This window comes from Pinus tabuliformis, chromosome Q (assembly GCF_031772625.1).
Source record: "Pinus tabuliformis cultivar Carrire ecotype Pingquan chromosome Q, CPIR1, whole genome shotgun sequence".
Lineage (NCBI taxonomy): Eukaryota > Viridiplantae > Streptophyta > Pinopsida > Pinales > Pinaceae > Pinus > Pinus tabuliformis.
The window spans coordinates 592,241,811-592,257,635 of NC_142296.1; the positions used below are offsets into that span (position 1 = coordinate 592,241,811).

Below are 15,825 nucleotides of genomic sequence, written 5' to 3' on the forward strand. Positions count from 1 at the left end.
TCAAGTTCATCCCCTTTTTCTGCTTTCAACTTCCCCTCCCTAACTTTCAGATTAACCTCTACATCTACTGCCATGTTCTGCATCTGTTGCATAGTAGAGGGGCTTCTTTCTCTCAGATGGAATTCTATTTCTGGATCAAATGCTGCTGGATAATGTAATAGGGCCAAATCAGGGGGAGGTCTTATATTCAATGGTATAGAATGATAAACTTGATTGAATCGGTCAGAAAATTGCTGAACAGATTCATTTGGAATCCTTTTTAACTGATTATATTCTTCTATGAGCACGAGGAAATTGACTTTGATCATCCATCTATCAAGGAAGAGTTTGAATAACTGCTGGAGTTTTGAGATGCTTGCCTCAGGCAATGATTTAAACCAAGTCCTAACTTCACTTTGCAAAGAAAGGGCAAACAACATAACACTAACATCCTCATCTTCTACTTCAAAAATGTTTAAATAATCATCAAAAGCCTGGATATGTTTTTGGGCAGTAACTCCATTCTCTCCATCAAATCTTGGGAGATACATGGGATGATTTTTGGGCAAAGGTTTAAGCACGGGAGGCAAAATGAGTGGCTTATATCTATCAGGGACCTTACGAGGCAGGGGATTGTGTACAGGGGCTAAATGATTGGGTTCGGTGTGAACAGGGATGGGATGATTTGATTTGACAATAGTGTCCCCCTTGACTATAAGGTGAGCATCAACAGCATTTAGAGGCTGTTGTTCTAATGTGCAAGGAGGGTTTTCTTCAGCATTTTCAAAAGGAAAATCATAAAAGTTGAATTTAAACAATATGTACAGCAAAATTTTATGGAAGAGAAAGAACATGACCTCTTGGATCATAATCCAGGTCAAAAGCCTGATCTGCTCATAAATTTCTTTTGGGTTCATCTCTCCGGTGGAGTCTTTATTATGAGGATGATGTGGAGTCTCCAGGTGGATATATTAACTTTGAGTGCCTGATCTCTGTCCACCATCAAAGATCAGAACTAGACTTGAAAAATGGTTGTGAAGGTTTGGTTCTTCCCAGTGGAGCTTTCCAACTTTCTTTGTGAAACTATCTGAGGAAGGTCCCCAGCGGAGTCGCCATTATGTTATCACTCAGGTTGTCCTTAAGCTCCAGAAAGGGATACGGCCGAGGTAACCACATACCAACTTTGGACTGCAGGTTCTAGCCAACCTGCAATCAGAGAGGGCTCTCTCTTTATGATTTAGCTTTGTTTAAAATGATTTTAGGCTAGTTATCGAGTCCAAGGGTTTTGTTTTGTTTTTTGGTGGGAAGGATGAAGTTTTCAGGTAGAGAGGTAAAACATAGTCTGGTAAGTTTCAAACCATTTGGAGTGGAGTTAAGGAGTCAGACTGTTGGTGCATTTTCTTGGTCACAAGAGAAATAAGGAGCAAGGTAGTTGCTCATGAAACAACACTTAAAGCTTAAAAGGATGGAATGAGGGATAAGGAATGAGAGGCAACAAAGAATCTCTCACTATGCTTAAAGGGGGAAGGTGAATGAGCTCTATCTAGGAGCAGTTAAGAATTCCTAGACAACTGTCAAAGATGAATGGATTAGGGGAAATATGAGCCGAAGGGAATTCATATTCATGACTGATCTAGAGGAAAACATAAAGAAACAACAGAAAATGAGCATAGAGGGCAATTAAACCAATTCTAGACTATTCTTTCTTTCTGCTATTTAGACGGTATATCAATGGAAAAAACAGAGATAGGAAAACTTATTGAGTCATGTTGCAGAACATGAATTCCAAATTCACTTCTTCAAACCATTAAACACAAAGCAGACAGTCTTTCCTCCAAGCTTTTCAGCAATCTTTGATTACAGAAAACATATCAGGTATACAGTGCGAGTCTTCACTGAAAAACTATCAACCAACCGACCCTTTAAACAAAACAGAGGGTGGTATATATAGGGAAGATTTATCCAAAATTATCTATTACAGCCGACCTAACAGGTCTGATAGAAAATTGATTCCTTTAACCTAATCCTATCCAGAAATAAATGCCAGAAAATATCTTTGAGCTTTGCTGGGGGCAGATGTATCAAAATGAGTTAATATCTGTCCTGGTGGCTCTGTGCTTTTCATCTGTCATAACTGTGCATTGGTCTTTGCATCCTTGCTGTTCGGCGGTTTTAAATGCCTATGACTATGATTTGAGAGCTAGGATGGGCTTACTCCTCTTGATTTGACTTTCTGGGGGGCTCATAAATGTTTAAATGCTTCGGGCCCCTAAAAAAATCTTCGGCTGATACTCTTTGGCTCTCCTTCTTCCTCTGATACCCTTTGGCAATAAATTGATGCTGTTCTGAGGTGTTGTGGGTCTTATTCACAAATAAATGGCCGTTGTTCGGCCTCTGTTTATTTCAAAACTGTTTTCTACTCGTTCCGGCAAGCTTCGCGAAAAAAAATGGATCATTCGGCGCCTTTCGGGCTTGCTGGGGGCCGCAGAATGAAAAGATTCCCTGAAGATTCCCCATTCAGGCCCAAAAAATCTAGCGATGAGGCGCAAATCGCTCATCAAAAACTGCCTCAGAATCGGATTCTGGGGCTCCGAAGTGCGATTTTTTGCCCTTCATGCCAAAAAAAGTGTTGATGACGTCAGCATGACATCAGCATGATGTGACATTGTACGTCGGGTGATGTCAGCGTGACATCAGCAAGACGACGTGGCAGGATGACGTCAACATGACATCATCATGTACGGATGGTGACGTGCCAGGTACGGTGGTAGGGATACGTGGCAGTGACGTGGCAGGAGGCCCTGCAGGCAGGTGACTCGACATAGTGACTGGGCATGGGGGTAACGTAAGCGGTGCTTGTACAGGGGGTGACATCACTGGGCAGGCGGGTGATGCAGGCAGGGGCGGTTTCCAGTTTTGGGTGCACCGCTTATGGACAAAGGTGGTTTCGAGGGAGAGGGCTCCGCCATAGCCCAACGCTTGATGCGTGGCGGGAGGTACGGCGGCAATACCGCCCATCTCCCGGACGCTAAACGTCGGGAAGGTCGGGGATGGGACGGCCTGCCCACCGTTGATCTGTGGGGTGGGTGATCCAATGGTTGGCGGGGAGTGCGATATGATGGAGGGATAAGGGGCGGCATATGCGCAGGAATATTCCCTTTTTAATTATTTGCGGCAGCGGGTTTAGACTTAGGGAATGGGGTTTTTATGTGTTAAAAAGGCGCGGGTTAATATATTTACATTCGGACTTAGGGATAAGGGTGGAATATGGGTTTTTGACAAGCGGGGTTAATATTTTATGTACAGAACGTAGGAAACAGGTGCGAAAATGGGTTTTTTAAGGTTTTTGAGGGGTTTTTGGGCTAGGGGAGAGGTTACTAGCTGACCAGATGTCAAACTAGCTCCTTAATGACTCGGATGGGCTAAAGACAAGCCCTGATGGACTGTGATTTCCCGGACTCAGTAGAATTATGGCTATAATGCCTGGGAGGGAGTATTTACATAAGGGAGTTTTATATACATGATTTTAATAGGGGAATGGGAAAACTAATAGGGATTTATATAATACTGTTAGTAGTTAATATGAAGGTGACCAGTAAGCGCTAAGGTCAAGGACCTTAGGCTAAATTCGGGAAAAAATAACTTGTAGAGAACTGAGATCCTTGAGTGAAGCAGATCTTCACCAAGGCAACTGATATGGAGTATGATGAGACAAAGAGGCAAGCAGATCTTGACCTCTTTGGGAAGTTAGTAAGTGGCTTTGGGGAATTTAGAGGAAAGGGGAGTTAGTGATGTTCACCTTTGAGCCCTTTTGCATAAAAACTGCCTGCACTATGATCTGAAAAGATAAAATACTTTGTACCACAAAACTGATCATAAATTATCATTCTGCAACCACATAGCTACCTACCCAGCCTACTTTTCTAACATTTTTTCTTCTTTTATGGGTGGGTGCATTTAGACTTGCAGACCCAGCTTTACAATTTTTCCTATCTAAATTTACACTTATTTCTGCCAGGGCCCAGATAAAACAGTTGGGTCCCTTTGATTCTCTACTTATCTACAAATCTGCCAAGATTTAGCTGTTTGGACAGATACATTCTCTATATTCTACAACAGGAAATTGAAATCTAGGGAGACCAAGATTTAGCTGTTTGGCCTTCCCTTAACTGAAAATCTTACCAAAAATGGAATACAGCAGTGGCATTTGGACCATGACACTTTCATGGCATCTTCTTTGGTCTATTCTGGAAATATGGAACATTGCAGCCAACAAAGTATGACATATTTGGCATGTAGAAATGTCAATCATGAAAAATGAATACCTGCTGCAGCAGGAGGCTAACAGAAGGATCAATTTGTTGAGATTCAACATAAGAGATTCCAGATACTATTCTGGATGAACAAACTAGAACAAACCATACTGTCAAAATAGTCCTTGGGTGGACTCCTTCTAGTGGTTGAGAGCTTGTTGGGACAGATGGTATACCAGCGAACATCGTCGGAGTGGTGGCAGGAAGTTCTGCTACTACTGTATCAGACGAGATAGTCCTAGATGTCGACGGTTGTCTAGACATATCGAGTCTATCCAAAAGACTTCCTAGTGCTTCTATAGGAACTTGTGATGAAGGGGTATTAACTTCTGAAGTAGAAGGATATAGGTGGATCTCAGTCCCAAAATGTGATGGACTATTGGATGGAAGATCCTCCGTAATCTCTTCTATAGCAATCAATCCAGGTGGAAGAGGCAGACCGTCAGGCCTGCAAAATATTTCTGGTGCCGAAGAAGGTATAGATTCTGCAGTGATAGATGTTGGAGGGGTAACACCTTCTAAATCAACCCTGGATGGAGCTGGTTCAGGAACAAAAGTGTTTACTGTTACACTAGGATCAGTTCTAATGTCCTCTTGTAACTGCGGAACTTCTTTTGTAGAGGCAGAGGTACCAGAAATGGTTGGAGTAACTGGAGTCTCAGAGGATGTTAAAACACAAGTTTCAAACAAACTAGGAGACTTTGACCTAGTTAAATGAGTTCGCTTGACCCGGAATGGTTTGGTTTCCGGAGTCAAAGACGGTTAACTCGTCAATCTTCGCAAACGATGGGGTTTTGATTGACTTTCTTCCACGATTGCGGATTATTTGACCAACTCAAAATAAGAGGGGAAAATGTTATTCTGAATTAAATGGATTTTAGATGCTTTGACACAACTTGCTTTCTCAATTTTTGAGAGTAGAGAAAAAGCTAAAGATGACTCTAGTCGCCTTCGATTTTTAATGAGCTTGAAGTGACAAGCACTCAGATGGACCTTTTCCTTTAAGGAGTTTGAAAAGGAAAGAAAGAGACTGTTCTGGAAATCTACACAAAGGGATTACCAAACCAATCGCAAAAATGAAAAATACCTTTTACAGTATGACAGTCAATCTTCCCGACTGATGTGTTCAGTGCATTGCAATCGATAGGGCAGTAGACACGGCTTCCTAAGGATAAAGGATATAGCCTATTGTGGTCTCCCAATAGATACTCGATGGTATGTGGGAGCACAAGTCCGTACTGGCACTTGTCGTCCCAAAGAGGAATCACCCAACCTACACTGAAAGCGGCGGTTACCAGGCTTTACAACACTGGAATACGTCTCTAGCCTAGACTTCTAGATGTTGTGCATTAGGTTCCAAAGCGTTTTTATGTTCATTAAATTTATTTTACAGTTGATCTTTATTAAGAAGTTTTCCTTTAAGGTGCACCGCGTGATATAGATATACATTTCCTAAAATGCAATCTAAGATGATAAACAGTCATTTAATCTTCTTTTTGCAATGAAAATCCTAGCTACTAAGGAAAGAGAAATGAAATCCTTTCAACATAGAGCAGAGAGCACACACTAGATGCACTGTCCTAAATCAAAATAAACAAGCAGTATAAATGCAAATGCACGTGCATGTATTTGTTTTCCACTTTCTTAATGTGTGAATGACAAAAAGAATGCTAAATACAAATCTAAATTATTTCTTCTTTCAAAGCGACAGTACTAATGATTTTCTTTTCAAAAAACGACATGAAGGCAAGACGACACTTTGCGATTTTCAATCAAAAACTGCTTTCGACACTTGAAATACTTATGAATTCAGATCAAATACAAGAGTAACAGTGTAATCAACTATCAAAAAGAGAAGTATTCTTTTCTTTGACTAAAAATGACACTTGCGACACTTCCAAATCAAAATACTACAGTTCGATTAAGTTACTATTTTGTAAAAGAGAACTGTAAATGGCGCACAATACATAAAAACATTCACAATTATTTGTACAATAGAGGTTGGATGATGCAAAGAATGGGGTTTCAACAGTGGTCTAGTGATCACAGACAGCAAAACTCCTGAATAAAACTAAAGACAGTGAAGAAAAAACCAAAATCTAGAGGCAGATCTAGTCTTGTCTAATCATCGCACCTGTAACACAAGGAAACAGGGATGCATCGCACCTATTGCACATGGGAGGTGCGATGCATCCAAATTTCCTAAAGGAGAGGGTGCGATGGTCAAGGAACGAGACTTTAACTTGGTTTTTGGTCACAGTTTGCAGCTTAGTTCAAGGATTTAGGTTGAGAAAATGATAGTCAGTAACTCCAAAGTATAGGGCTGATCTAATGAGGTTACTCAAGCTACCTCTAGGGCACTTAGGATGTTTGCAAGTCAATTGTTCAGTTCATAAACAAACCCGGAGATTGATTGACGCAACGTTGATCTACTTTGCACTTGCATAGCAAATGCAGTTCAAAGGCTAGCTGGCTTGACTTCAGGCTCCGTCTATGGTTTATGAATCAAACAAATAGAGACAAGCAATCAAACTAATCACTCCCCAGCGGGGTCGCCATTTTGTTATCGGGAAATCTAGTGTCTATTCAGAGCTACTAGTCCCACTAAGACGGGTAACTATCTTAGAGACAAATAGATTAAAGTCACTTGTTTTTCCTTTACGAGAGAGAGATAGGAAAGAAGCAGAGAGTACCAACATCAGTCTTCCGCTTGGCTCCTTGCTTGTTTCCTTTCCCCTTTGACAGAATCTCCCCACTGCTTCCTTACTTGTCCAGCTTCAAAGAGGACCTGTAGATTCACAACAACATAATACCATCAAAGCATAGAGATCTTTCACTGTAAACAATATAGGATCAGATATATATTGACCATATAAATTCATATAACAGCACAATGTTCAAAGATACACAAGAATATGGAGGAAAACTCAAATAACTTTATTAGTAAAAGTCGTAGAAGAGAGGATTACAACCACTTGGTTTGACCCAGCATCATCCTCCCAGCTTGAAAGCCCTCTTCACCTCACGCAAAGCAAGATCACCCAACAATGTCTTCATAGAGAAACCAGCAGCACCTCTTTGCATATCACCCAATTCCAACCTCTGGATCTCTTGGATGAGGGATCCATTTATAGATATTTGCAGGCGGGTGAGTCAGCTTCTGGGATTTTGATTAGTGTCATCTCTCTGATAGTTCTTAGTTCCACATGGATATTTTAGATCTCTTACTCATCCCTGGGCGAACTCAGAGAGGCAAGTGTCAAATGAGCAGTTTCCAGAAGATTCTCTTGGTTTCCAGCTAGCAAACTGCTTGTGCCATTTGTCTGCTCTCGCTCATCGCACCCTATAGAAGGGCTTTCCAGTATGCATCGCAATTTTTTCATGTGGCAAGTGAGATGCATCGCACCTTTAGCACTGGGCAGTCTGTATGGTCTTGCTTTGACCAACTTTGAGTAGCTTTTCATGGAAAACTTCTGGGAGATGATGTAATCAGCTGACCTTGCTCCTTTAGGGTATGAAACAACACTTTTAGGGACTTAGAAGCCCTTGGTTTATGGACATTTGTGATTGGGGTTGCAGTGCCCAAATATGTCTATAACAAGGAGGTATGATAGCAGCATGATAAAGGGAGGTGGGTTTGAGCCTCACGAGGTAGCTTTATGCAGAAAACACATGTAAAAATTAGTGTGTATGGTATGGAGCTAGAAAATGTATTATGCAATGGAGCATAATGGAGTCAAATAACGTAATGGTGGAGCTGAGATATGCATTCAACATTAATATGATAATATAAATATGCACTCATCGCACCACAGCACAATCACGACCTCAATGCATCACAACACATCGCACCACAGCACAATCATGACCTCAATGCACCACAACACCTCCAGGCAGTGCGATACTCCAAAAACCTTTAGAGGATGGAGAAATGGCTCTGATACCATGTCATGCCAGGAGGTAACTCCTCAATTTGAATTGTGTTTGTGCATTAAGGTTGATCATAGATATATACATGGAGAGAGACTCTTGGGCTTCATATCCCAATGTCTCTTCATATTCCAACTCTCCCTTATTTTCTGTTTACACTGTTTTACATATTCACCCAATCCCAATGATTAGGTATCAACAAATAATTTCGATAGTTTAATAAGATGCATCCAGTAAACCGAAATGCCCTGAAGTACAACTTTAACCATTACCAACTCCAGCCTAAGGAAAACTATTTATTTTCCCACCAAGCCAACTTCTTTTAGCACTCACTGATTAGCCATTCCCAGTTCAATGTCAACGAGTTGTTTGGCTTCAATAGAAAGCTTAAGTACTTAAAACCTTCGTACGTGGGTGATACCTTAACTTCAAATAAGGGAGCTATATCCATGATTTCCTCTTATATCCCCCTATCAGATATTAATTTTGACTTCCCCTAGTTCATTATGTTCCCTGAAGCCTCCCTGTACTTTGTGAGGATTTGGTGAAACGTCCTCCATTATGATATTTTGGTTTCCTCTCCAAATAACACATCATCTACAAACATCAAATGTGAGATGTTGGTTTCCTTTGTGAACCTACAACCCTCAATTGAACCCAATGCCTTTTCTACCTGAATCCCTCTATTCAAGCCATCTATTACCAATATAAATAGCAAACGTGAGAGAACACACAGTTGGCAAAGAACCCTAGTGATTTTGAAAAAATCTGTCGGAGTTCAATAAATGAGATTGCAAAGTTTTCTAATGAAACACGTGTCATGATATAATCAATGTTACTACATGCAAAATCTATTTGTGGAGAATTAATCTTAAGAAAATCCCATTTAACATAATCATAATCCTTGATTAGATCTATCCTCATAAGGCATGCCTCCATTCTGTGTGATCTAATAGAATGTAAGCATTCTTGTGCTCACACCATTTCATTTTGTATTTGTATATTTGACAGAAAATCAAACTACTCTTGCATAATATGACTATGTAGTGCCTTTTTATTCTGTTGGTGATCACTTTGGAGACTATTTTATACATTTTTTCACATAATGATATAGGTTTGTATTCTAAAAAAGAAAGGGTATTGGATTTTTTGGGAATTAGCATGAGAAACGTTGCATTGATGGAGCTTGTAATAATTCCTAACCTCTGAGATTCTTTAGCCATTTCCAAAATTTTTGACCCCATAATGTTAAAGAAAAAGTGGAAGAACTTAACAAGCCACTTATCCAAGCTAGGGATTTTGTCACGTTCCAAGGATTTCAAGACGACATGTAATTCCTCCTTTGTGATTGACCTATCCATCTCCATATTGGCCTCCTCATTCAACATACAGGGGAACAAATTTACAAAATTTAGCTGATTTGTGATATTAGGTGTCTCATTCACCTTGAATTGGTTACTAAAATAATGAAATACTTCCTTTTGGATCTCTTTCTGATTTGATTTTTTTTTTTCCATCTCTTATGCACCATATAGAATTTAGTTGTTTCTTTTGTGTAGCTACATTGTGAAAGTATCTTGTTTTCTTGTCCCCTACATCCACCCATTCCACCCTACATTTCAGCCCCCATTCGTCTTCCTTGAATTTCAAAATCTTGCTTCTCCTCTCAACGAGATTCAAGAGCATCATCTTGGACAATTCAAAGAAAAATATCGGATCAGCAGAGTCATTCAATGTTGATATATCTTTTTCAATGCATTTCATCTCCCTATCCATCTCCCTTTTCCTCCTTTTCACTCATAAAGTAACCTCTTTTTTTAAGCTTCACAATTTATATGAAACATCCTCCTTTTTGGGTGCATGTGGTGGCTCACTTGGTTTGAGGCACAATTCTCTGATAAGAGTTGTGAATTCCTTATTTTGTACCCACAAGTGGTTAAATTTAGAATGGATTGAAACTTTTCCATTTTCCCTTGGCCATTCCTTAAATAAGACCTCATGATTTGAGAAATCCACATAGAGAGTCCATGACAGTAGTTTGTTCAATACTTGTTCCAACATAGAATGAACCAAGTATCGGTAAAGTCTCTTAGCTATACCTTCTACTTCTATATGCCCATTTCTCCAAGTTGGGAAAATTGTACCTGGGATGATATCCTTTAGTTTCTTTTGTGCAAAATGTCTCTTGAAATAATCAACAAGAGGGCGATGTTTCCCTTTCCAACCCCAATTTCCTCAACATTTATACCACCATTATCTCCGCTTTATCACACCTAATTCTCTTCTCTACAGACATGGATTTCATGGATGCATCTCACCCTATTGGCTTTTGTTCCTCACTTCCATAGATTAAATCTCAATTAGGATTCTCTTTGTCAACTTTGACCTCAATATACAACTTGTCGACCTTTTTAACTACTATCTCATTTTCCAGGTCAATCCCTTGACTTTGATACTAATTGTTAGAGATAAAACATAAGAAAAATAAATCAGAAGACGTCATACATAGCAAAATGCACATAAACCATGCACACCATGATTTACTCTAGAAAAAATCAAGTGGGAAAAACCAACCTAATAATAGACCTATTATCTTTTAGATTAAATGCAGCCAATTGGACAATACTCTAGGTCGAGCCAAGTGGGCCTTATACTTGCTCAACTCTAACCCATCATAATGGAGAATCTCCAAGCCTTTTAAAGGATTTAACTATATGTAATACCATAGGTTCAATACCAATACCAATGTTGACCTAACAACCTTCTCTTTCATTGAGACAAGTTTCCCCAGCACACATAAAATATGTTTCTAATGTAAAGCAGAAATGGAGAAGAAATGGCATAATCCATCACTAAAGTAGCTTTTGGCCAACAAAGCCTTCGAGGGGAGACCCTAATAAATAACAAGTAAGAAAATACATAGATTTTATAGAAGACTAATCGGAAGAAACCCACCTAGCATTGAGAAACATGCTAAGTTTATGAAAAACATACTAAGTTATCTGAAACTACACTCCTAATCTCTCCAAAGTGGGCCATCCATATCTATCTTGAAAAGGTTTTTCTAAGGAATGATCTTAATGATATCCATAAAGGTAACATGTTCTACAGAGGACAAGACAAAACCCCCAACTAAGTACATAGATTCCTCCAAGAATGGGAACTAAAATCAGAAATATCCCTCTAAAGAAAAATGTTCTTTCTACTAATTTTTTTTTTTGAAAAACTAGGTATATCAAAATAATTATCTTCTTTATAAAGTCATTGGAAACTCTCTTGCAAATGTGTTTTTGATAATGAGATTATTTCTTCACGTACTTTTGTGAATTATAAAATAATGAAGTATGTATTCAACTCCTAAGTAAATGATCATAGTTGATTAAAAACATGAAAAGATTAAATCCAAATTATTCTTTAGATTTTATGTTTAATTTGGTTACTTTAAAAAATATATATATATAAATTCTATTTATATTTTTTTTTTTTTTTTTTTTTTTTTTAATTATATATATAGAGAGTATGAAAGAATAAAAAAAATAATTATTCATATATTTCCACCATTCAATTTTGCTTTTTCATCTTATCTTTAAGATAATAAAATTTTAATTATTAGTGATTTGCAAAATTTAATTTTAATATTTTAATAATTTATGAAATTTAAAAATATGAATAAATTTATTTTTAAATTTAAATTTTTCAAAATATTCTAATTTGATATAAAAAATTTATATTTAAAAATAATAATAACCATAATAGAACAACCATATTAATTTACAAAAAGAATAGAGATCAGATTGCAGTAAAAAGTAAAAAAAAAATATGATTATGGGATGTGTCCCTGTTGTGCTACATTCTCCATCTTATTTTCAAGATTGTAATAGTCTCACATCTCTCTCATTTATAAATTTAAAAAAATTGTGATGGGCTATTTTTGAATGTTTTTTTTCTTTTTCAAATAAATATTTTGAAGGTCCAACCTTCTAGTCTGATTGATAATGTACTTGTATTCGCCGACAAAGCAAAAGAAGCGCATTATATCCAGAAAATGTGAACGCTGGACTTCAACAAATTTAGCAATCAGCGCCTCGAATCCTCCTCATCCGTGTCCCGGACATGTCCGGAAGGTGCGCCAACCAATGAAATAGAAAAATGGAAAAGCAGTGTATTCGTTTGTACGTCATGCTTTTGGCGTGCCCAAGCACGGTTGGTTTTCAAAGGCTAACAGTGGAATATGGGGTCCAGGGATGGTTTTCAAAGGCTAACAGTCGAATGTGGGGTCCAGGGATGGAATTTGATGGTGTAAATTGTTTATTACAGTGCGAATTGTTCGTTAAATAAATAGTTTAAAAAATCATGAGATCGTGTAAAAATTGATAAATTGGTGATTTGTTAGTCAAATACAGTTTAAAAAATGATGAGACGAGGAAGATTTTTGCTTAAAATTGAGAATATGGTTTTTTTCTTAAAATTGTGAAGATGATTGCCTATCACAACATGATTTGCTAGTTAAATACAATTTAAAAAATTATATAATTTGTTAATAAATATAATTTAAAAAATTATAAAACATCAATATTTTTAGTTGGTTCGAAACACCAACTTATCCTAACGATGAACCACACTAGTTGGTTCAAAACACGTAGACAAATAATTTACCCCGAAAAATCTCTCACAAAATCAATATTTCTAATTAAAATTGTGAAAATAAATAAATAAAATATAAAAAAGGCAAATTTGACAAATGAGTATGTTTTAAAATTCCAACCATAGTGGGGTCGCTATACAATTGAATATAAGTTTCAAAATCATGGGCTCCATCTGCCAATCTTTCTCGACTTTTCTTCCGCTACAATTCTCGCGGTGTCCCCGGCGTAAAGCAAGAGCTAAATTTCCGAGATAGACTAGGGTTTAATTATATTTTAAGCATGAGACCCAGAATATTCCCACCTTGAAGAGCTATAAATTGAGACGCAAGCAGTCGAAGGCATTCTTCCCCGGATCTGCCGTCTGATTTGCTTTTCCTGGAAGTAATCGAGCCAGCAGGCCTCCGATTTTGGTATTTGTATTTAGGTTTTCAGAGTCGTTTTTTCTTCATTATGTGAAATTCGTGTTTGATTTTCGAATATGTCCAACGTTCCCCGATCTCTGTGCGACGTCTGTCTGACTCTGTTCAGGTTAGCCATTTCCGTGGCAGATCCCTGGCCCTTTTCTTTGACAGCCGCTCAAATTTCCTACCCAGGCTGTGGCATCTTCCTCTAGCCCTAGTCGGTTCATTGCAAGTTTTTTAGGGTTAGCCCTTTCGGCCCTGGGATTCGGTAATGACGTACACTAGCCCTCTGAAATTGAGTTCTGGCAGCCTCTCTGGTAACTACAACTTTATTGTTGGGAGCCCTGAAGGCATCGAGGTGCACATGGGAGGCAACGAACCACATCATAATATTCATCGCCCTCATTTCAGAATGCCCCATTCGCTGCATCTCCCTCACTTTCATTTGCATTTTCACCACCACGATGGCCATCATGGTGGCTCCAAGAAAGAGGGTCACGATTTTCACAAGGTCGTTCCCAAGGGCTGCGTGGCGGTCTACGTGGGCAGCGAAGGAGAACAGCAGCAGCGTTTCATAATACCGGTGGTGTATGTCAACCATCCTTTGTTCGAGAAGCTTCTCAAGGAAGCCGAGGAAGAATATGGATTTGAGCAGAAGGGCACCATCACTATTCCTTGCCATGTGTCGGACTTCCAGTACGTTCAAGGCCTTATCGACGAAGAACGACACCATTCTCACAGTAGCGGTGGCAACAGCTTTTGTTTTCGGTAGGCTGTCATTGATCCGTAAGCTGTCGTGGATATTGGTGATATTGGTCCGTAAACTGTCGTGGATATTGGTCCTTAAGTTGTCTTAGATATTAAGGGATATTGATCCTTAAAATGTTGTGGATATTCTATTGAATTATTCGCCACAACTTTTTTAGAACATTATATTGGAAATTTGAAATTCTACACTATTACAATTTTATTTCTTCTGTTAAATTTCTGGATCTGTAAATTACAATGATGAAAAATGAACTATCATAAAACTATATTGCTAGGGTTCCTGAGACCTTTGAATTTAGGGTTACACAAATCTGTGGACGGTCTATCACACCAATGTATAGGGCATTATTCATATTTATGGATATCTGTATAATAGAAATCTTTGTTGAATGGAAACTGTGGACGATATTTTCATTTTTTTGTGGCTGCCATGGGATGAGGCAACGTCCAAATCAAGCGTTCTATTTGTGTGGATCTTCAAGTTTCAGTATTTGTGTGTATCTACCTACCTTTCAGTATTTGTGTGTATCTACCTACCTAATTTTGTACGTATCTCTCCATCTATCTTCTTTCGATTTGGTGTTGGATTGCACGGTACATATTAAAACAATTCAAATTTTTTTTTAATATGATTTTCGATACCTATCTTGTCAGGGCCACACGCCAATGGTTGTGATGTTAGTGGCCCAAAGAGCAGAGCAGATGTGCAATCGCACTCATCACCTACTTAATTGAAGCGTTGGCAATATTCCCATGATGGCCTGCTTTAGCACCCTAGTTGGGTGTATTGGGCCATCATAATCATCGTGATGTATGGGGTAGGAACCATATAAATATCAATTAGTTTGTAATAATTGTATTGGTTAAACCCATCTTTACAATTTATATTAATGCTCTAAAGTTGTTGAAAGATAACCAGTTGTTGAAAGGATTATTATCTTTCAACTAGACATGTCACATCTATCAATTTTATTGAATTTTTTCATTTTATAATTAATAAAGCAACCATTGCATTATTAATATTAAATATTAATATTTACAAATAATATATAATTATTAAATGCAATTTTTCATTTCAAATTTTCAAATTTATTTTTAAATATATTTTCTAAATAAAAATATTCATCTAACCCAATTAATATTTAATGTTTAATAAACCTAAACAATTTTATAAACAACAACTTTCTCATTCCTGATAAATACATGTAAAACCATTTGTAAAATTTCTTTTTTTAATTGAAAATTGATTTCCTCCATAGCCTATCAACATAATTAACTTTTTAATAAACATAAACATTTTTATAAACAGAATCTCTTTCATTCCATACTAAGTACATGTAAAACCATTTGTAAACTTGTTTTTTTTAATTAAAAATTGATTTCCTTCCACAGTCCATCACAAGTTCTCCATTGAATTAATGACAACATCCATTCTACTGCCACCTAAACATCATAATTTTCCTTTACCTTTTTTATTGTTTCTTTACTTACTTTTTTTATCCATTATGTGTGCCTTTATCTTTTTCCTTTTGAAATGGATGGTTGTGATGGTGGATTACCTTATAGTGGAAGTCTAACCACTGAAGTTGACTCCATATTCTCATACGCTTCTTTGCATTCTATTTTATTTTATTTATTTCTGGCCACTTTTATAGACTATGCACATGTCTTGTATTAAGATATAATATTAAACTTAAGAGATATGTGTCAAAAGCATTATTCATTTGAAGGCTTAATTCCATTTTAATAAAGCAATTCCATCATTGGAGGATGCTTTCCCACCTCCCA

At 37.7% G+C, this 15,825-nt stretch overlaps 1 protein-coding gene across 1 annotated transcript; it reads left to right on the forward strand.

Moving 5' to 3' along the window:
• The first annotated feature begins 13,135 nt into the window (after positions 1–13,135).
• LOC149220839 (auxin-responsive protein SAUR32-like) lies at positions 13,136–14,456 on the forward strand. Its single transcript, XM_089384930.1, has one exon. The coding sequence runs from the start codon at positions 13,541–13,543 to the stop codon at positions 14,039–14,041; it is 501 nt and encodes a 166-aa protein (XP_089241056.1). The 5' UTR covers positions 13,136–13,540; the 3' UTR covers positions 14,042–14,456.
• Positions 14,457–15,825: the final 1,369 nt, after the last annotated feature.